The sequence below is a fragment of the Primulina huaijiensis genome, chromosome 15 (genome assembly GCF_012295235.1).
Source record: "Primulina huaijiensis isolate GDHJ02 chromosome 15, ASM1229523v2, whole genome shotgun sequence".
NCBI classification, from domain to species: domain Eukaryota; kingdom Viridiplantae; phylum Streptophyta; class Magnoliopsida; order Lamiales; family Gesneriaceae; genus Primulina; species Primulina huaijiensis.
Window position 1 is genome coordinate 21,497,928 of NC_133320.1, and position 21,128 is coordinate 21,519,055.

Consider the following 21,128-nt stretch of genomic DNA (forward strand, 5'->3'; position numbering starts at 1 on the left):
TTTTTGCACGTGTTAACATTGAGGTAATGTGTTTGGCCTCGAAATTTTCGAAGATGAATAATATAATATGTAGTTCGATGATGTATTGTTTTATGTTCTGAAAGTGAGATTTTATGATGTATGTGTTATATCATTTAATAAATAACAACTCAACTCATTATATTAAATCATTTTTCCTTTGGGTTTTTTTTTCGACTGTAGAAGATTTCGAAATAACGTTTTAGGCTAGAATACACAAAATATGGGAAATTTGTATGCATATGATATTCGAATGTAATTAAAAAGTTGCAGAGTTTTTTTTTAAAAAAAAATAAGGAAAAAGTGGGAAGCCTTATTAAGTAGCGTCTGCGAGAAAGAAAAGTTTGATGCATGTTATCTATGGAAAATGACCATAACTACCACTTTCATATGATAACTTGGTCCAATAATTTGAGTGTTGGGTCTTGTGGAAATGAGGTGTTTTTATTGGAATTTAACAAAATGAAGTTGTACCATTTAGTTCCATTTTCCGGAAGTGAAAAATGTTTTGGGAAAATGTCACCAAATTTAGCCGTGAGATGTAAAAAAATTGAAGGAAGAATCAATATAGTTAACCTTGGGGATGCACTGTGCCCTGCTGCACCTTAGCTGCATTCGCCCAAGTGACTAGGAAAGCTACCACGAGCAGCCATGCCACAGTGATGATCAAAGATTTTGCATTGGCCATCTCTTTAAGTTTGTGTAGTTTTGGAATTTGATCAGAAAATGTAGATATGATAAATCCCTTTTCTTGAAGCCCTTTTATAGTGGAGAATCATTCCCCTTGTTGGATATCTTTGAAATTATGTAGTTTTCGAGCAAGTAAGAAAATATGTGAGATGGGGTTTCGTTGGTTTATCCATCGCTGCTATTGTTGACTTGGAACACTCAAATCCATCATTTGATTAGGCGGTAGTGACTCTATTGTAGTTGAATTTTGTCAGTCAAACTAGTGGGAGTTTGGAATGTTCTATGGGAGGGGAAGACTTGCATGAGCTTTCTACCATTTGGATTCAGAAGTTTTATATTTTCAAAAATCTTATATTTGAAAAGTTCTTGAAAATTTTACCATAATAAATTATATTTTATGTGATTCTTGATATCATTTTAAAACTTTTAATCAACAATAACTTGTTTGAGTTGTAAATAGACCGATTATTTATATATACAAATTGGCTTTAAGATTCATATCTCGTGTCATTTCAAAGGTTTTGAAAGGAACACACGACCCTTTTTTTCCACTTTCATTTTGATCAAGATGAAATAATATATTTTAGGAAAGAGCAACACTTTCGAGTGTAACAATATCATTAGTTCAAAGTCCAAAAGGACGGACTCTTGCCCATTATACCACACAATACAAAAAAATGTAAGGTAGTGCGGAGACTTGACAAGACTAAGTTTGTTCACATTTTATGCTGGCCCAGACACTTGTTTTTCGTTGAAGGTTGTTTACACAAATGAACTTGGATATTAATTTATGCACACCAAATATTGCTAGAGTGCAGGACTTGACATTTAAAACTTTTTAGTAGATTTCTCTATACATTAAAAACTTTTTAGTAGATTTCTTTAACAGAAAATTTAGCCATGGTACATACCAGTAGCAGGATATCTTACGAATAAGAAACTCACGACGGTGGAGCAGAATATAAGAGTGTCGTTGCTGTAGAAAATTTCCAGTACACGAGGCAACGATGACTTAAAATTTCCAGTAAGAAATTTTAGAACTAAATGCAAAATAGATTCACAAACTTTTTCCTGCCATGCAATTATCCAGAAAATTCGGTAGCCACAGTGATGATATATACCACGGCATGTGTTTGCCGCTGGCAAATTTGGGTCGGTCTGCATTGCTTCATGAATGGAGCCACAAAAACATCTAGCGACCCTAAAACAGAAAATCTGATTCAATTAGCAAGTGGCAATATAATATCGTGTTGCGAAAGAAATTGGCTCGTCCAGCGCGAAAACCAACCTCATTATATGTACATAAATCACATATCTTTTTGTTTCCTAGTTGCAACATAAAGGAATATGTGAAAACAAGATGAAATGCTTGAGAAGCAAATTACCTGACCACAATGCATCAGTTGAGAGTCTATATCGAAACTTTGATGTTAGCCAATTCGTTCAGTGCTTCCTTGAGATTTGCTAGTTCGTCTAAAGCAATTCTGAGAGGGTCTCTTAACTTGTCCTTCATGGCCTAAAAACAATCATTAACAACTTTAAAAAATTAAAGCGCTTTGGGAAATTGAAAGAAACGAGATAATTTCCAATGCCCAATCCATTTGGATCTTGGGTTTTAGTAAGATGCTAATAAAAAAGAAAATACGAGTGCATTGGTTCTTCACATACATACCGCTAAAACACAAAAAAGCTTGCTCCAAATCTCAAAAGTTTTCAAGAGCAACATATGCAGTACCTTGAGAGCAGGTATAAGAGCAAAAACTTCATCAACCGATTCAGGGTGAATGTTGGCAATCAAACAAATCTGAAGGGATGAAACAAGTTTATCAAAGAAATATATAAACGACATAAAAAGAAAACAACAAATAAAACCCTCTAAACTATGTACCTCGGCATCAGAAACACCAAACTTCTTGAGAGATCTAATCAGAGTTAACGGTCAGCAATGCTTGAAAAGTAATTACAAGAATGTCCTATTGTCTATAACCAGTAACATATATGGCTAGGAAATAAAGTAAATTCACAAGAAAAGAGGATACTCGAGTATTTTCTTGACAGTCTGAGGACTTGTATAGTTCCCACTTCTCTTGGCATACGCCAGTCCCAGATCAAACGACCTAATTCAAAATAAAAAATGGTAAACTATTCAGAATTTCCATCATATTCACATGATTCAAGAGAAGTAGATGAAAAATAAAGAGCTGAAGGGGAGTCCTGAGATGAATGTGTTGACAAGAAAAGGTAACTTTAATCCAAAAAGGCAGAAGAAAGAGTTGAGTATGAGAAAGTCAGAAATTTTAGCCAATGTCACTCACACAGGAATTTTTATATCTGGATCTTGAGACAACATAATCATCTGATCTTGAATACCTTGCAAAATTTCTGCAGCTTCACAGTCCATCAAGCACGTAGTATTTTGTGGAAGTTCTGCACATGCATTATCAGATATTTCATTTATGATAACGAACAAAAAACGACCAGACAAGTACACAATGAAAATAATCAGAAACAATTTTCTCTACCACAAATGCCGTAAATTTGGACCAAATAATATTCAGTTCAACCATCCCTCAACTTGGAAAAAAATGACAAGCCAAATCCGATGAACTAGATATAATACACCATGACCGGTCATAATTTTTTAAGACGTTTTGGTTTGGATTTTTAGGTAATAATAGAGCTTTGTATTATTTTTACTTTAAGGGTAGAGACCATTTTTCCAGTGCATCTTTTGTGATCTTTCTGGCACACATAATTCTTCAACTTGTTAACACATTTTCATTACCTATGAGAACCCGAAATCAATCAAAAACAAGCGAAGGAGACCAGGCATATAGAAGTACTGACTGACCTTGCTCGAGCCTGCGCTCCCCTGGAGGAGGTGCTTTTCCTGTGGGTTTTTTACTGCCATTTCCAACTTTGTCCCCTTTTCCACCTTTGCCCCAGCCACCTTAAAATATTGATGAATTCATTACCAAAATGAATGAAACAAAATCAACATCCAAGCTCCAAAACATAACCAAACCTGGTGTATCATCCCTCCCATTAGATCTTGGAGTATTGGCTTCCATTAATCCTAAATAATTGGAATAATGAAAACTTCATCGAAAAATTATGCCATTTGTCTTTTCACTTCAATGTGTTGGCAACTCAGCAAATAGTCAGAATAAAAACGTAAAAAAAAGACATGTCAAAAATAGATTTTTAACCTTCAGCATCAAACTGAACCTTTTTCCCTTTCTTTGACCTTGCAGAGCTATCATCCTTCCCAGCTGTTCATTTTGCAGGAAAAAATAGATGCTAAACAAAAAAGTAGAGTGACAATCATTCAACGCAGTACCAATGCAACAAAGACTGAATTACACCATAAACGATGTGTCCAACAAGACATAAAGGCCAGTCTATTCCAAAATCACCAGTAACTTGCATTTTATCAGACAATAAAGGTAAACTAACTCAATTAAAAGATTCATTTGATACATAGTAGTTTGAAGATCCATAAAAAAGTAAAACCTGGGCATGCAATAACACCGTTAATTAACAACCAACAATCATACCTCTAGTTATTGCTCATAATATGATTGAAAAATGCAGGATAGCTCACAGTTCCCATATTATAATCGAGTATCCAGATTGTTATTCTTTGCTTAGATATAACATTTCTATATTTGCAACCACCCTACCTAAAATGTTCTCATTTAACGTTCAATGACTTGTGTTCAGCATATGCATATTTTAACAAATTGAAACCAAGAGTGAACGGGCATACACATCTTATTTTTTCCAAATGAGTGAGAGTTCCTATTTCCAGCACTAGTTCACACTCATTAATTTGGTGGGCTCAGATCCAACCAAAACTCAAGGAACCAATAGACAAAAAATCTTCTCATTCAGAAACCAATTGAATTTCAAACCAACACATACAAACAACCATTACTTCTGGCAAGTAAAAGATGCTATTTATCACTTTCCTTTGGCACAGACAAAGAATCACTAAGATAATAATGGATAATGACATAATCCCTTTCTCTCGAATTTTTTCAATAAAGAAACAATAGAATGTGCCTTTCTCAAAGTCAAGAAGGCAAACGAATTGGACAGTGAACTTACTGATATTTCACATACCGAAAATTCTTGTATGTGATTGCAAACTACTAGGATGACTAAGCAACCCTCAAACCATAGTATATGCAACATAAAGAAAAGTATATTTCACACGAACATAAATTAGTAACATGATTTCTACACCGACGAGCACAACCAATTGAATCAGCCGACATTTAGCCACGAGGTATGTCAATTAATCTGCCAGAACTTCAAATACCGAGAGCATTTAGGTGTATGCCCGGGGTAGTCGACTCAATAATATAAAATCTCATGTATAAATTTTCAAAACATATAGTTTAGCAGCTGGGTGCGAGTGCGTCCTCCCAGAAAATTATCCACTTCAGGGCCAAAAAAAAGTTGCAAGAAGAGAATCCAGTACCGGAAGATTTCAGAGCAGATTTTCCACCTGGGAAGAACCCTCCTCCACCTTTTTCTGCCATATTGTTCCCCTTAAATCACCTTAAGTTTATCAAAAAGTCCCACTTAACAACTGCATTGCTCAAAACAACAATTAAAAAAGAAAAGCATAAATTCCCACTTCTTTGCGTACTTGTATGATTTGGCACACAACCCACATAAATATAAGAAAACCGTTTCACATGCAAAAGAAAGTACACAAAGAATCCTGACTTTACAATATATCAAGGTAAAAATCAAAATTTTCACTCCAATTCCTCACAGCGGAAAGGGGGGTAACGAATTCTCCAGTCTTTTCGTAAGAAGAAAAAATAACCCAAGAAAAAACTAGAGAAGGCATGAATTTTTCGATAGTTCTTACCAGATTGGCGGACGACGCGGAAGTCGGTGGCAAGCTACGACAGTAGAGGACGGAGGATTGTGCTGGTCAGTACTATTGTTGTTTTGGTTCCCTGGTACTCCCTCCTGTATTTCTCGCTACAATTCTTTGCTCGGAACTATAGTAGGTAATGCGACTTTATTAGTCATCACGATTTCGTTTCAAAAATTTGAACTTTACCATGTATACCTCCTATTAATATTCCATCCATTTAATGATGATTTGTATTAAATCATACTTTATTTTGGTACTCAAACCTTGAAATTTTACATCCATCATTCTTGCTATTTCTCTTCTATTTGATTATTTCGAATCAATAATTTAAAATGGTGGATTTAAATTACAATTTTAGTAACAATGCTTAAAATTTTTCATAGCTACTATAAATTTATATGATAAATTCCCAAGAAAAATGCAATTGTTATCAAGATATTATTATTTTTTCAACATCTGAAGGTAAAAAATGAGTACATAGAAGTCATGAAAAAATATGATCAAAATATTGGATTACAAAGAATTTACATCAATGAATTGAACTTGAGCGTGGCAAGAAGCTCAAAGATATCTCTCTATTATACTGCAGCCTAGCTACAATCTATATGCCAAGGTTGCTCGTGTTTCAGCAAAAATCAGGGGAACCTATCAAGGTTGAGAGGCGCTGTGTCGAGTGTTATTCGAGCTATACAATGTAACTCAACATGGTGCGCATTGGGAAAGAATAAGACTTCATTGAAATTGGCTAGATCGGTCTACGTTCCTGAAACGTATTCCTTCTCTAGTACACTGAACACGACTTTAAGTCGCTCCTGAAGATTGAGAGTAATGTTCTTCGTGATTCTTTTTCGATGTTTGGTGTCTTTTAGCCATGCGATTCCAAAGTATACTTGAACACTACAGCCTACAGATCTTGAAGGTAAATCCTCAATCTGATATCTCAAGTGAAGCTGCAGTTAATTATCAATCTGAGTCAAAAGACTGCAGAAAAAGAGAGTGAGATTATGCTACAGTGTGACAACTGAAAAGTGGCAGGGTACTAACCGTAAAATAGTCGCCAAGTGGAACTCCATGGAGGGTCATGACCTCTTCTATGAGCCAACCGTTTTTACCCGAAAGACGGGACTTTTGCTGAGTACTGGTCACTTCTCCTCTGTAATGGGATATACGCTTGTCAAATTTGTAATAAAGTTGTCTCTGATAAACGTCGGGTTTTTCAGATTCCCATGGGCTGTGAGAATAGTTTAGGCATCCAGCTCGTTCCATAACCCTTCGATCAATCTCACTCCCTCTGAATAACTCCATAGAAAAACTAGTCTGAGAACAACAAATCAGAAGTATTCAAGTTATTCACGTGAAAATCACACCAAAAGCAAACAACCCAAGACAAATTAAACATGCAGAGGACAAATGGTACAAAAACGGAAAATGAGAAATAAGCAGTCATCCACAACCAAAGGCCAATACATTTGTGTGAAGAGCAGTTTGTCAGAATCTTTTGGGCCTAGAAAAGTACTTACAGGTACAGACAAGATAGAACAGTAGATAACCGGCATGTTAACGTCCTCAATTCCAAGAAAGGACCCAGTCTCCTCGGTTTGAAGGCTTTTGGCCTCAACTTCTACCTCTGCAACAAGGAGATTTTTCACAATGGACTCCTCTTCAGTGGTGTGAACACTGTTAGCTTCAGATTCTTCCTCAACTATTTGTACCTTCTGCTCAGGAGTCAAGGCTCTCGCCTTCCAGAGAGCCATTATTGTTCTGTATAGTACACATTTACAAGACATCTTCTTTAAAAAAATACAGAAGACTAGAAACGATAAGAAACTTATTTAAGCCATGTGATCTAAACTTTGGAAGCAATTTATCGTTGTTGCAAAACATCTATACAAAATTGAAAAGCTATACCAGAAAAATCGACACCTCATTTCACCTTTTAACAAAATTGCCAAAAACTTAAGTACTTTCTTAATTATAACTTCAACTAATCAGATTTTAGGCATCAGTACATAGAGGAACAACAAGGCTAGCAGATAACTTCTAAGTTGAGACAGACCAAAAATAGGGGTACAAACAAGGCTCATATGTAGACCAGTGCAAAAATTCATCAAGGATGAAAAAAATGGCCAATATTATGAAAGATGAACTCTAGAGAAGAAGATGGGACAAACCAAATTTTGTTTGGGAATTTTTTAAGGAAGAGAAAAGAAAGTAAATGGAGGGAAAATTTCCTTCTCCACATTCAAAATTCTTTCCTTCCAAAAATGGGAGGAAACACAAAAAAAAAATAATTGTTTTCAAATAAAAATTATTTCCTTTCTTTTCTTTCTCAAAATCCCAAACAAAAAAATACATCGGTTGACATTTCTCTTCTCTTCCTTTCTGTTTTCTTTTCTCTTCCTATCTTTTCCATTCCAACTTCCAAACTAAGCCTTAACTCACAAGTAAAACTTGAAAATTACCTATTTGCCACATTGAAAGACACAAAAGAGTGAAAATGAAACTTCAGCCTGCCTTCTGCATCCTGTGTCCTTGCTCCATGTCGTGCATCAAAACCTCTTCCATGCCTTAGTGTCATGACTACCACAGGACTGCCCATTGATGACAAAGTAGGAGGAATGATTTTAATGTCTTCTATATCTTCCCAGAGAAAGAAAAACTTTGTCTTGTGACCAAATAAATCAGCATGGAACCCAATTATTCTTGCTGACAGAAACAGACGGCCCTGCCACAGGGGCAATAAAATCAGTTTCCAAGACTCATACCCCATACATGAACAAGAAACTAGGCTCCAAACATCATCACTCCAAGCCTTGGGAAGTGCTTATTTTTGCAAATACAGTAAGGTAGGAGGAAACGGAAGGAAACCAACTGAATGGGGAAAGTCACCAACAGTATGTGAATTAAGAGAATAGCTATAATAGGTAAGTAGCAGAAAATATTACGCAAGAAAATAGAGAAAAAACAAATAATACAACAGATTAAATAAGTACCTGGAGGGGCATTTTACGTTTCAAGTGGCATGAAAAGTCATTGATGAGAAATTCCTCTGGAGGAAGCCCAAAGAGCTTCTGGAATGCTGAATTTGTTTGAGGAGAACGTAATTTAATCTGCAAACATTCCGTGGACCATGTCAACTAGCTAGATAAGACGGAGATTTTAAAAACTCAGACACAACTCATAGAGGGAATCTAGGAGCTGAAAAGGAGACCCCATACCTTCTTTCCCACCTCCTTTTCCATCTTAGTAATATAATCTCTGAAACCATTACTACCCCTGGTATTGTTCAAGAAAATTCTTAGATGCAACTTTGATTGGCATGCCTGAGCCAATTTTCCTTCAAGAGGAATCCAGATATCAGACAAGTCCGATATATTAGATTTCAAGAAATTAATTTCAGTGCGTCCTAGAGATGTGGCTTCATCAAAAGGCCCGTCAAAATCAAAAACTTCCACATCCAGCACAGATGGAGGCTCTTCCATTGCATCAAATTCAAAAATTTCTGCAAGGGATCATCAATTTCAATGAATTAATTAATAAAAACAGGAAAAGATAAAATTATCACTCATTTTGGCAAGAAAAAATAGAATACAAATATAGCAAATATCATACCATTCCAAAGACTATCGGATTTCTGGAACTTGATAGAGCTGGTCTTTGTTTTACCGTTGCAAGTAAACACCACGTAAGGGTCAGAGAATCCACTTGAGTCGACTGCTGCCAAATTTCTTCCTTCAATTAAGGCAACTGTGAGCAACCAACCATCTCCCTGTGCTTTGATTCCATGGTCGGTACCTATTATCAGCATTAACGAAATAAACCATATTAACCCAGTGAAAACTTGTTCAACGCCTATATTTGACAGACAGTCCTAACTTTGCTGAAATTGAATTCATAAAATATGAAAGATATAACAAAATTAAACCATATTTGTGTCAAACTAGAATCACATAACTACATGCAGAATGTGTTTATCATGTGCATGAATATGCATTTGTATGCATCAACATATGTTGATGTGATGTAAGCAGCGAAAAGACCAGATCCATCTCACGGCGTCCCTCTCTAGGTGAGAAAATATAACATATTGTACCTTTTTGAACTCGGGCCTGCATAAATCGAGAAATCAACTCCAGTACCCGTTTCCCTTGCAGAACAAGTACTCCACACACAATCAATTCACCAATAGAATCAGGCATGTCTAAACCAACAAATTCAAGACCTTGAACTGTGTTGGGCATGGCCAACCATACATGCATGAGCACATAAAACCCCATTAGAATTGTTGAAATGACCGTAAAATTAGAAAAATACTGAGCTGCCAATTTCCAATCCGACGGACGTTCAGCCTGAAGAGATGCTAACAGCTGATCTTTCTCCAAACCAATACCTTTGAGATCAACTGGATTTACATTCTGAGACAACAACTTTTCATATTGTTCGAAGCTTTCCTTGATACCTTGTTTTGCTCCACCTTCGATCATACTTCTCATCATGGTGCTCTGCAAAAAGTTCATTCTCCAAGAAACTACAAGCTTAGAAGACAGTTCACCCGATGGCTGCTCGGGTCCTTGGGTAATACAGTAAAGCACTTCAGCCCTAAAAATTTTCCCGTATGGTGCATCTGGAGTGTTCACACTGGATAAAACAGCAAAAGTTTCCCCATCTGCTTTCAAATATGTTTGTTCCTCTGTAGTTTTTAAAGCTTTAATCAATTTACTTGCAGCCTTAGTATACGAAACCACTCTTTTCAAAACCGCACCACCATTTTCAAATTTCCAAAGCCCTATTTGCAAATCTGTTGATCCTTGTATGTCCATTACAGCTTTCAAATGATTTGAGTCTGGCGAAAAGAGCACTGAGTTCAATTCTCGTGGAGTTATCCCATACAACTGGTCTAAAACTATCCCTCCCGGTAAACTACTTGGAACCTCATCTCCTTGTTCTCTCATCTCCATTGTTTTTATTAGTTCTTCAAAATCAACTGATGAGGATTGCTCTTCGGTCTTGTCCTCCAAACCCAATGCACTTACACTTTCAGGTAAATCTGATATATCAGACGTATCATTAGAACTTACAGACACTGAATCCACATTCTTGTTAAAAATTTGTGCAATTCTACCAGCTAATGTTGGTGCATATGATTTTTCCTCCTTAGACGGGACTTCTTCTTCTGACCTCATAGGAGAAGATGACCTTAAAGGAGAAGATCTTGATGCTAAATCTGATGTCATATCAGCAGACTTTCTTGGATTTACAGGATCAGTGATAGGTGGCAGGTCTGCCAGTGTGTTACTTTGAGAGAAACATATGGTGAGAAGAATTTCACCTGTTACAATGCAAGAGAAGTTAAAATAGGATAACGGACCTTCTCAGTGACAGAAATTATCCGAAATGCCATCTAAAAGCATACTCAATCCAATGTGAAACATGGGCCCTTCCTTCCCTTTTGTTCATTCAATTAAAACATGCATGCACAGAATACAAAAAGAAATCCAAGAAATCAACAAAATAAGAAAAACAGGAAACCAATAACATTGTTCTCCCTGAATAATACATGCTTAAGGCATCAAAAGTAAAAAAAATTATCAAAACGAACCGGAAATCTTTAATCAAAATCCTAAACCAAAAAACTCATAAATTCCCATATTCGGCATCCACTCGAGTGTTCAAGAAAGTTAACCCAGCCTAAAGGAAAAGAAATAAAGATTTGACGCCTTACCACAGTCCTTGTTCTTGGTCTTCTCATTCTTCGGCCGCAATGTATACCAAGAAGTACCAAGGGAAGCGTCCTTGGCTTCAAAAACTTGAGAAATGGGAATTTTGACTTTCCCAATAAAATCATCGTTGAAGTACTTATCTTCGTCTAAAACTGATATCAGAAGCTTTTCTTTCAAATCGTCAACTTTAAACGTAAATTCCTCACACCATGATGGGTTCAAGCACTTCTTTAAAACTTTAGTCCTGAACTTTTGCCTTCCCAACTGTAGTTTCACGTATGGATCGCTCGATCCATTTGGGTCCATTGCCGTTATATTTCTTGCTTCAATCACTCTTACTAAAAGCTTCATGTTTACGAAAATTCTATGTTCATCAGAGACAATGATGACAGACTTGAATAAGTAACAAAAATCTAATCCAAGAATTGAATTCTCCAGGAAGTTAAGGAGACGAGAGAATTTTATCCTCAATGCGAACCCTTTATTTCACAAAATCAGAAAATGAATCCAATCGCATTAAAAAATTCCCCGTTCAAGAAACAGAAGCTTTGAGAAGATAACAAAAGAACACCAAGAAAATCAAGAGGTAAGAAACAGAAAAGCATGAACTGCAAATTGGGATCAAAATATGAAACGGGAAATGGCGAAAACAAATTCTTGATGAAACTGCAAAATCAATATTTAAAAACGAAAACAAAACAAAACACGAACAGAAGCGGTTGTCGAATTTATTCAAGAAAAAACGCTAAAATTTCGGATGAGATATGGAAAAATAATGTATCTGGGAAAATAATATATTATAAAACCCCAAAGAAAAATAGAATTTAATTGTAAAAATTAATTATGGGTAACTGTTGGTTTAATTCAGTTCTGTTTGTTTAATGAGGATGGAGAGAAGGGTGAAATGCAATTTAATTTTTTTTTTAAAAAAAAAGATTGGGATGCTGACTTTTTCTATGCCTTTATTCAATTTGAGCTGCGCGTATGTTTTTGGACTAATTGACTTGTCAGAGACAAATCTTCTAAGGTATTTCATTTTTTATTCACAAGAATTTTTCTTAGACGATTTTAGAGTAATTTTTATTTGAGTCAACTATGAAAAAATATTACATTTAATATTAAGAATATTACTTTTTATTGTGATTATCAATAGGGTTGACCCATTTCACGTCTCACAAGAGGCTTACTCCATAAAAAATGATTTATTTATTCTTGTTTTCAAATTTAAACATTTGTCTGTAAAAATTTTCAAAAATATATGTACTCAAAATTTGAAAATATATAGAGTTAATAATTTTTTTCAAATATGATTAACTCTAAATATAATGTTGATAGTATTCTAGAAGTTAAATTTAAAGGTAATGGTTATATTTAAGTGTACAAAATTCAATAAATATGTTACATGTGGAAATTGTATTGAAAAGTACAACATATATTTGTTTTTTGTGTGCCTACCTTGATTGATTGATGTGATTATACTAATAAATAATATCATAATTATTAAAATATTTGTATAAGATTTGGAATAATAAATGACAAATAATAATACATTTAATTTGATAAATTAATGATGAATTATTGTTTTATTTTTTAACTCTGAATTATATACATAAATACTCTTTCAACTTTCAAGTGGATTCATGGTACGTCAAATTGATATTGGATAGATGATAATGAGCAATTGATAGAAAGCAAAGAATGCTAGCGCTTTGATCCTAATTCCTCGCTTCTGTAGGTTCGAGAAGCTTTGACATTGGGACACATTACGATAGCTAGGTCGGGTGGGATTCTCTATCGGATGCTTATTCATTGAGTATATCATTTGCCCCTTACCTTAATAGCATTCTCGGAAGACGGTAACCAACTTCGGTGAAAACTCTTCCGACAATCAATGGCGAGGGAGACGAGACAAATTTGAATGAACTGGAACCGATTTCTAATCAATCGGTCAAACAACTTGACTGTGAGAGAGAAAGTGTGTTTATGTATCAGTAGAAGGACAGTAACCAATCCCGACGACTTTTTACTATGATTGAACCTTGCATTGGTAGAACCTAGTGAGTCGGAGATAATATTTCTCAATTTTCTGTTGATCCAACCGATTCTTCCAATGTATATGTTTAGGTCCAATGGAATTCATAGGTATAGGAAGAAGCTCTCAAATTACAAAAAAATATATCCAAAACTGCTATATAATAATAATATTATTAATATAATTAGGATGTGTTTGGTTGAGTGGATTAAACAAAGTTAGATAAATAATCAAACATTTATCTAATGTTTGATTATAAGTTTAAGATACTTTAATAATCATTTTGACCTGGTTTAAGACTCAATTTCATGGATAATTATTTGATTATTAATTTAATAAAACAAGTGGGATAGTCTATCAACACTCATCAAATTACATTTTTCTCCTCTTATTTCTTATTCCAAAACCTTGTTCACTTTTTATTTAACCACAAATTTTTATGCGACTTCTTTTTCTACTTTATGACATTTCAATTATCCCAAAATTTTATGGGTAATGCTATGTGTACATAATGAGTTACATAGAGGCTTACATGTAATTATTAATTATTAAATTACAATTAAACCCTCATCCTAAATTGATAGACTACACATTCCATTCATTATTTCTTCTCCTATCAATAATAATAAATTGTTTTTTTTAATGCAAGTCCTGAGATTTATCATACAATTTTTTTTTAAAAAAAATATATTTTGATAAATATTATATTTTTCAATATTTAATAAATCATATAAAAAATTAATAGTAATGATTTTNATCTAATTACTAATCATTTACTTATCTCATCACGCGTACCAAACGGAGCCCTGGTTAACTACTTATCATTCATTTCCTTTGAAAGAAAATGTTTATGATCTATATTTATATATAAAGAATCTACCAAATATAGACAAAAAAACATCATCTTTTTCTTCCAAAATTGCTCTTATATGTTGTACACGTTGGTTTTTCTTTTGTTTTCTTATTTTGATATTTGAAATTGCAGTTTTATCCCTCAATAAATTTTAAAATTATGATATGATCTTCATATTAATATAATCAATTCAAATAGAATTATGATCTTTCAATTTTTTTACAACAATGATATTACTCTTATTTGAATATAAATCAAATTAATTAGAAAAATATTATACACGCTTGCACAGCGTACACGGGTGTACTAGTAGCGATAAATTATCAATCCAACGGGGCAAATAATCAAATCCAACCAAACTTATCCACGAACAAATTGATNCATTATGATCTTTCACTTTTTTTTACAACAATGATATTACTCTTATTTGAATATAAATCAAATTGATTAGAAAAATATTATACACGCTTGCACAGTGTACACGGGTGCACTAGTAGCGATAAATTATCAATCCAACAGGGCAAATAATCAAATCCAACCAAACTTATCCACGAACAAATTGATTGAGATTATGTTTTTTTAAGAATGATCGATTTGATCTATATATACAATAAAAATAATATCTTTAACATAAAAAATAATATTTTTAATTAGTCAAGTTGGGTTAGATCAGATTAGAAATCTCTAACAAAATCTATTCATACGATTTTTTGTGATTGATTGAATATATAATATATTATTTTGAGTAAAGAATTGATATGACAATTGAGATCAAAAGAAATTTTTACTCTCTGCCTCAAATTTAATAACAATAATAGAGAACATTATTTCAACTGTTGACTAATAAAATAAGTAATATGGATGAGTGTATGAGTTGATAGCGTCGAGAAACGTTTGATCAGTGATCACAAGTTTGGTTTTTTTATCAATATTTTCTCGAGTAATTCTATGACACAACGCTTGTAAAGTGCAATTTATATATTTAGTGTGGTTTGCATACTATTACGTTATCCCAAAATTTTACCCAGTGCGTATTAAATGATAGCTATTGTAAGATAAAAAAATAATATATTTAAAATTAATGAAAATATTTATTTAATATAATTATTTATATGTTGCAATTATAACTATATTTTTCCCAAGAAAATAAGATGCTTAACAAATGTTAATTTAGTTTTGTTTACATATTAGTAAAATGGTATTGATTTCCCTATTTTTTTATTTTAATATAATATACAAAATAAGTTAGTTTATTGAAATAATTTGTTAACATTTTAATGTTTATCTATTTATTTTAAATTATACCATTCAATAAAATTTATTGTGAAGAAAAATAGTATAATTATATTTTTTATATTAATTTTTCTAGTAATTTTCCCTGATTATGTTTTCAGAATTGCATATTTACTTATTTCGCGATCCTTATACACAAAAACTCTTGTGACGGCCTCATAGGTCAATTTCATGAGTCGAATATCTTATTTGGGTCATCCACGAAAAAGTATTACTTTTTATGCTAAGAGTATTACTTTTTATTGTGAATATCGGTAGGGATGACCCGTCTCACAGATAAAAATTCGTGAGACCGTCTCACAAGAGACTTACTCATCCTTATAATCCACCTTACATTAGAAATCATTTCTATTTTTTTTTTTTATAAAATAAAATGCGAGTTACACAAAATGTTAGTCGAATAAGGTTTTCGATCGAGCCAAACAACTAGCAAACCAAAATTATATGGAACTAATTTTTAAATGGACCAAACATGCACATTGTTTTTTTTTTTTTTTTAATCTCAAAATCAAAGTAATTACAATTTATTTATCTGAATAATTCGACCTTTCTAACAAGAAAACCTATTATAGAAAATTAAACCAATTAATTTATTAGGATCATCGATGATTTTTGCTCATTCGTAGACGTGGATAACATAATTATACAAATCTCATGAGTCAATTTTGTGAAACAGATCTCACACTCGACCTGATTCATAAAAAAAATATTTTTTATATCAAAAATATTACTTTTCATTATAGATATTAATCGAGTTGATCAGTCTCACAAATCTATATCCTTGACACCGTATCACAAAAGACATACTTTTAGAAAAATGTATGCAAACAAAATTCTATAGTATTATTCATTTCCTAGCCATGCCTTTTAAATTATATAAGAATTCATATGAATTTATACAACCACCTAGATATGATATTTTTAAAATTTTTAATGAAGATATTATTAAAATTATATTGATGATATTATTTTTGAATAGTACGAGACTTATGAGAAATTTCAAAGTCCACGCAAGAAATCTATTGAAAGAAAAAGAGTGCCTAATGGGATAATCATAATTCATATAAAGTATAGTTTTTAATTGGAGATCTCGAATTTGAGATCTTATTTTAAATTTAAAAACTCGATGTTTTTTCCTTATTTTTTCGATGAAAACTATCAAATTAATTTGAATTAGTCTTCTAGTTAGTAATTAGTTAGACATACAAAGACTATTTTGTGAATAAAAATTAAATAATCTAACAAATTGGCGTGAAAATCATACAATTTTTTTTTGTAAGATGTTAAATCGATTCCCTTTATATTTAACTTTATAATATGATAATATATCTAAATATATTATATGAATTTAGGCTTTATAATCATCTTATTTAAATAGAAAAAAATATCACATATTCATTGTTTATATATAATAATTGTTTAAAAACATAAATGGTTATTTTATTTATTATTTACATGTTTTTAAAGCAAGTTGATCAAGAGATTGTTTGAAAAGAGAGATAATTTAGATTAATGAAAAAAAAATGATAATTGATTTTAAAAAATAGTAACATTTCATAAAATCCATATGTTTTATTTATAATTTAAATATAATGATTTTAAATAAAAAAAATTATTTGAAAAACGAATTAAAAACAGTTTTTTTTTTTGAATAAGGAGTCTATATTTAAATCCAACCAAAGACAATGTAAAAGAATTAGAAAGATAAAGGAATTTTGTACCGTCAATTAATAGAGTGAGTGTCAGACATATTTTGGATGTTAATTATATGATATTTTTTTTAGATAGAGGGATTTGAACTCTCACGATTTTTAAAATTAACGGATTTTTTTTTTACTATAAGTTTCATTGTTGACGGTATTGACATGTCGAACGTGACTCTAACTTCTTTTTTTAAGAGACGAGAATCTTACGCAAAAACTTGTGTGAAACGGTCTCACATGTCGTATTTTGTGAGACAGATATCTTATTCGAGTCATTCATGAAAAAATATTACTTTTTATGCTAAAAGTATTACTTTTTATGGTGAATATCGGTAGGATTGACCCGTCTCACAGATAAAGATTCGTGAGAGCGTATCACAAAAGTATTACTCGGGTTCTTAAACCATTGTAATTATAAAATTTTAGAGAATGATTATTTATATTTTATTTTGTGTTATAACACTCGATTTTATAAATGACAGAAAAAAATAATTCTCATATATATATATATATATATAATTTGTATGATTATTTTATTTAATTAAAAAACCTCTATCTTCATTTTCGTTCTTCACTGTCCATCGAGCACTTCTGCTGGAACATTGAGTTGCAGAAGCCGTCGTGGTGTCGGAATTCCATTCTTATCCGCGCCGCTCTTCACCGCCGCCAACTGTCATGCTGAACGTAGCCTTTTACATTTATGATTGTTGTTGTTGCGGCGGCCATACATCACCCACCACCGCCAGCACTGCCGTTTTTACCCGCCTCGACACATTCTCTCCGTAAAGATTGAGGCTAGCTCAATATTAATTTAATTCTGTTCTCTATCGTTTTCATTTCTCTTTTAATGTAAGTTTAAAAATCACTTGCTAGTTTCTCGCGACTTCGGTGGAATCGGATTAGGATTCTTGTATAACGTGAGTTAATTAATTTTTTTTTAAAATCCTTTTATCTTTCGCTCGTTTTCATCATTCAAACTTCAATTTTTGTGGACCGAATGTGTAATATGTGGTGTTCTTAACAGTCTCCCCAAGCTATGAGATTCTAAAGATGCATTTTTAATTTTGGTTTTGTGTTTTTAGCTTACACTTTCGGAAGTTTGAAAGTTCGAATTATAAGTTACAAATGGGTTTTACGGATCGTAAGTAATTGAATATGATTTTTTGGATAATTTGGCCCTATAACACATTATATTTTATTTTTCTTCACTGGTGCTTTTCTTTGGTTATTCCATCCAGCACATGATTCTTTCATTCTATTGAAATAATGCGTGCAAGTGTATTTTTTGTTAATGTTTCTTTAGATGGATTTATCATCATGATTATTATTGTTTTGTTCCATGTATTCGCATGTGATGTTTGAGAAATGTATTTTGGGCGAGACATTAGAAATTTTGATTAAATTTATGGCTTGAGTAGAAAAAATTAAGGTGATCTACTTTCGATGGTCTTGAATTTGGAGCGTATTGGGAATCTGGGACTGCATTAAAACTGAAAGCATTTTCTTGTTCGGATAATACCTCTTTAATTTTTTGTTATCATACTTTTTTGTCTGTTTATGACTAGGATTTTGAACGTTCCTCATTTAAATTGCTGATGGTTGAAGAACTGATTACTTGGTCTTTCTTGATATTTGGCTTGTACTTTTACACAATCTATAGCATAATTCTGAATTCAAGTTTATTGATGTGTATGTTTGCTTTTACTTTGGCATGAGTTTTGAAGTTCCATGTTTTTGCTAATCTCTGAAGTCTCCTAGTTTCTGGAGGTAAAAGTAACTGTGAAACAAACAATGCTTTGATGATGTAGGTTTCGTGGAAACCTCTGGTAAAATGAGTGCTCAACAGATACGATGTATGCTGTGTTTTAGAAAAAGACTAATCAGGCAGTTGGTAAATTTTGCATTATATTGCCAGCCCTCTGTGATTCAAGTACCATGCATTAACATTTAGGAAATTTTGGATTCTTATTTTATCTTTTGTGCGTGCAGATAATTTTTATTGCACGATCTGTCAAGGGGCATGAAGATAATTAGCTACACGAGCATTGCAAAATCCCCATTTTTGCTGGTGCACTCCGTTACGCTTAACCAACCCCAGTTGAATTTTGTTTCATCTCTTGCAATTTCAAACTATTCTGCCCATAGATGTGGATTGTTGATGAGGTCAAACACCTCTGTAGCTGGTAGAGCACTTTCATTTAAGGCCTTACATTTATCTTCCTCCAGGGAGGACAAACTCAAGAAAGAAGTTAATCCCACTTCGTTCTATACACATCCTAGTTTATTGCAGATGAAGAATGAGAGGAAAGCCAATCGTGCCCATGTTTACGAATTTTTGAGGGGCATCGGGATTATAACTGATGAGCTTGATGGATTAGAACTTCCTGTTTCCGCTGAGGTCATGAAAGAACGTGTGAACTTCCTTCAGAATTTAGGGCTTTCGATCGAAGACATTAACAATTACCCTCTTGTCCTTGGCTGCAGTGTAAAGAAAAACATGATTCCAGTACTAGATTACCTTGGAAAATTGGGCATACGAAAATCTACTTTTACAGAGTTTCTGCGTCGGTACCCACAAGTCCTCCATGCTAGTGTTGTTGTTGACCTTGCACCAGTTGTCAAGTATCTGCAAGGTATGGACATTAAGCCTAATGACATTCCCCGAGTGCTGGAGAGGTATCCAGAAGTTCTGGGGTTTAAACTTGAGGGCACCATGAGTACTTCCGTGGCTTATTTGGTTGGAATTGGAGTAGCCAGGCGAGAGATTGGTCGGGTGCTAACTACTTATCCGGAGATATTGGGCATGCGAGTGGGACGTGTTATCAAACCATTTGTTGAATACTTGGAAAGCATGGGAATACCAAGCTTAGCTGTCGCTAGATTAATCGAGAAAAGCCCACACATTCTTGGTTTTGAACTTAATGAGCGGGTGAAATCAAACATAAAACTCCTTTTAGAATATAATGTTAGGCAAAAGTCCCTTGCTAGTGTGATCGCTCAATATCCTGAAATCATGGGAATTGACCTTGAAACAAAACTTCTCAGCCAACAGAGCTTTCTCAACAAGATTTTTGGATTAGGTCCCAAAGATTTTGGAAGAGTCGTAGAGAAGATGCCGCAGATTGTCAGCCTAAGCGACAAAGCAATAGTGAGGCATGCAAATTTCCTGAAAGAATGCAAATTCTCCTCAGAACAAGTGAAAACGATGGTTGTTGGGTGTCCACAGTTGTTGGCCTTGAATCTCGACATCATGAGACTTAATTTTGAGTTCTTTGAATCCACTATGAACAGGCCACTGGATGATTTGGTTTCTTTCCCAGCTTACTTCACGTATGGACTTGCTTCAACAATTAAGCCTAGACATAATATGATCGCAAGTAAGGGATTAAAGTGCTCTCTTTCTTGGCTTCTGAATTGTTCAGATGAGAAATTCGAAGAAAGGATGAGCTATGATTCGTTTGACATCGAAGAGATAGAACCCGAATCTTCTTCATTCGACCTCAATACTCTGATGCAACCCGTCAGTGAAGACTCGGATTCTGATTATGAGGACGACAGTGTTGATGACTACGAGTATGAATATATTAAACATTAGAATCAAATTGAAATCTGATTCTGAACCTATCTTGATCTGCAATCCTGTCATCAACCCTTGTATGGGGGTAAGGGCGTCAAGAAGTCGTGCATGCTACGCGTTCTTCGGTTTATAATGCATTGAAGCATGCATGGATTTTTTTTTACCCTTGTTTTTGTACAAGTTAACTTATAACTAGACGTGTTTTATTAGATGGGAGAAACAAGGAATATTCATTTGAAAAAAAGTGTTGCTCTTGACGATTTTGTGCCTTGTATGTGTTGATGGAGAATTATTAGCACCAAAGTTCAACGTTTGAGGTTGATAATGTGATTAATACTAATATCT

The 21,128-nt window shown here is 33.5% G+C and overlaps 3 protein-coding genes across 10 annotated transcripts; 1 reads left to right on the forward strand and 2 right to left on the reverse strand.

Moving 5' to 3' along the window:
• Nucleotides 1-1,564: 1,564 nt before the first annotated feature.
• LOC140960522 (DNA-directed RNA polymerases IV and V subunit 4-like) lies at nucleotides 1,565-5,736 on the reverse strand. Of its 4 annotated transcripts, none has more exons than XM_073418824.1 (11): nucleotides 5,594-5,736; nucleotides 5,195-5,305; nucleotides 3,918-3,980; nucleotides 3,734-3,784; nucleotides 3,560-3,643; nucleotides 3,024-3,135; nucleotides 2,748-2,825; nucleotides 2,597-2,630; nucleotides 2,444-2,512; nucleotides 2,094-2,224; nucleotides 1,565-1,909 (listed from the first exon to the last, which is right to left on the reverse strand). In XM_073418824.1, exons 2-10 carry the CDS (start codon nucleotides 5,253-5,255, stop codon nucleotides 2,120-2,122), a joined length of 657 nt encoding a protein of 218 aa, XP_073274925.1. In that variant the 5' UTR covers nucleotides 5,256-5,305; nucleotides 5,594-5,736; the 3' UTR covers nucleotides 1,565-1,909; nucleotides 2,094-2,119. The 4 variants fall into 4 exon arrangements, with proteins under 4 accessions (XP_073274925.1, XP_073274924.1, XP_073274922.1 ...); XM_073418823.1 differs by having other exon boundaries at nucleotides 1,565-1,900; nucleotides 3,560-3,658; XM_073418821.1 differs by having other exon boundaries at nucleotides 3,560-3,658; nucleotides 5,594-5,735.
• Nucleotides 5,737-6,029: 293 nt separating this feature from the next.
• LOC140959975 (C2 and GRAM domain-containing protein At1g03370-like) lies at nucleotides 6,030-12,208 on the reverse strand. Of its 3 annotated transcripts, XM_073418059.1 has the most exons (10): nucleotides 11,328-12,207; nucleotides 10,728-10,934; nucleotides 9,699-10,652; nucleotides 9,218-9,400; nucleotides 8,824-9,107; nucleotides 8,599-8,715; nucleotides 8,068-8,330; nucleotides 7,126-7,366; nucleotides 6,650-6,922; nucleotides 6,030-6,555 (listed from the first exon to the last, which is right to left on the reverse strand). In XM_073418059.1, exons 1-10 carry the CDS (start codon nucleotides 11,674-11,676, stop codon nucleotides 6,361-6,363), a joined length of 3,066 nt encoding a protein of 1,021 aa, XP_073274160.1. In that variant the 5' UTR covers nucleotides 11,677-12,207; the 3' UTR covers nucleotides 6,030-6,360. The 3 variants fall into 3 exon arrangements, with proteins under 3 accessions (XP_073274160.1, XP_073274159.1, XP_073274161.1); XM_073418058.1 differs by having other exon boundaries at nucleotides 9,699-10,934; XM_073418060.1 differs by having other exon boundaries at nucleotides 6,468-6,573; nucleotides 9,699-10,934; nucleotides 11,328-12,208.
• Nucleotides 12,209-17,761: 5,553 nt separating this feature from the next.
• On the forward strand, nucleotides 17,762-21,092 carry LOC140959508 (transcription termination factor MTERF4, chloroplastic-like). 3 transcript variants are annotated; one of them, XR_012172002.1, is made up of 2 exons: nucleotides 17,762-18,123; nucleotides 19,015-19,187. XR_012172002.1 is itself a non-coding variant. In XM_073417377.1 (2 exons), exon 2 carries the CDS (start codon nucleotides 19,227-19,229, stop codon nucleotides 20,799-20,801), a length of 1,575 nt encoding a protein of 524 aa, XP_073273478.1. In that variant the 5' UTR covers nucleotides 17,762-18,123; nucleotides 19,196-19,226; the 3' UTR covers nucleotides 20,802-21,092. The 3 variants fall into 3 exon arrangements, 2 of the variants coding, with proteins under 2 accessions (XP_073273478.1, XP_073273479.1); XM_073417377.1 differs by lacking the exon at nucleotides 19,015-19,187 and adding an exon at nucleotides 19,196-21,092; XM_073417378.1 differs by lacking the exon at nucleotides 19,015-19,187 and adding an exon at nucleotides 19,196-21,092 and having other exon boundaries at nucleotides 17,762-18,000.
• Nucleotides 21,093-21,128: the final 36 nt, after the last annotated feature.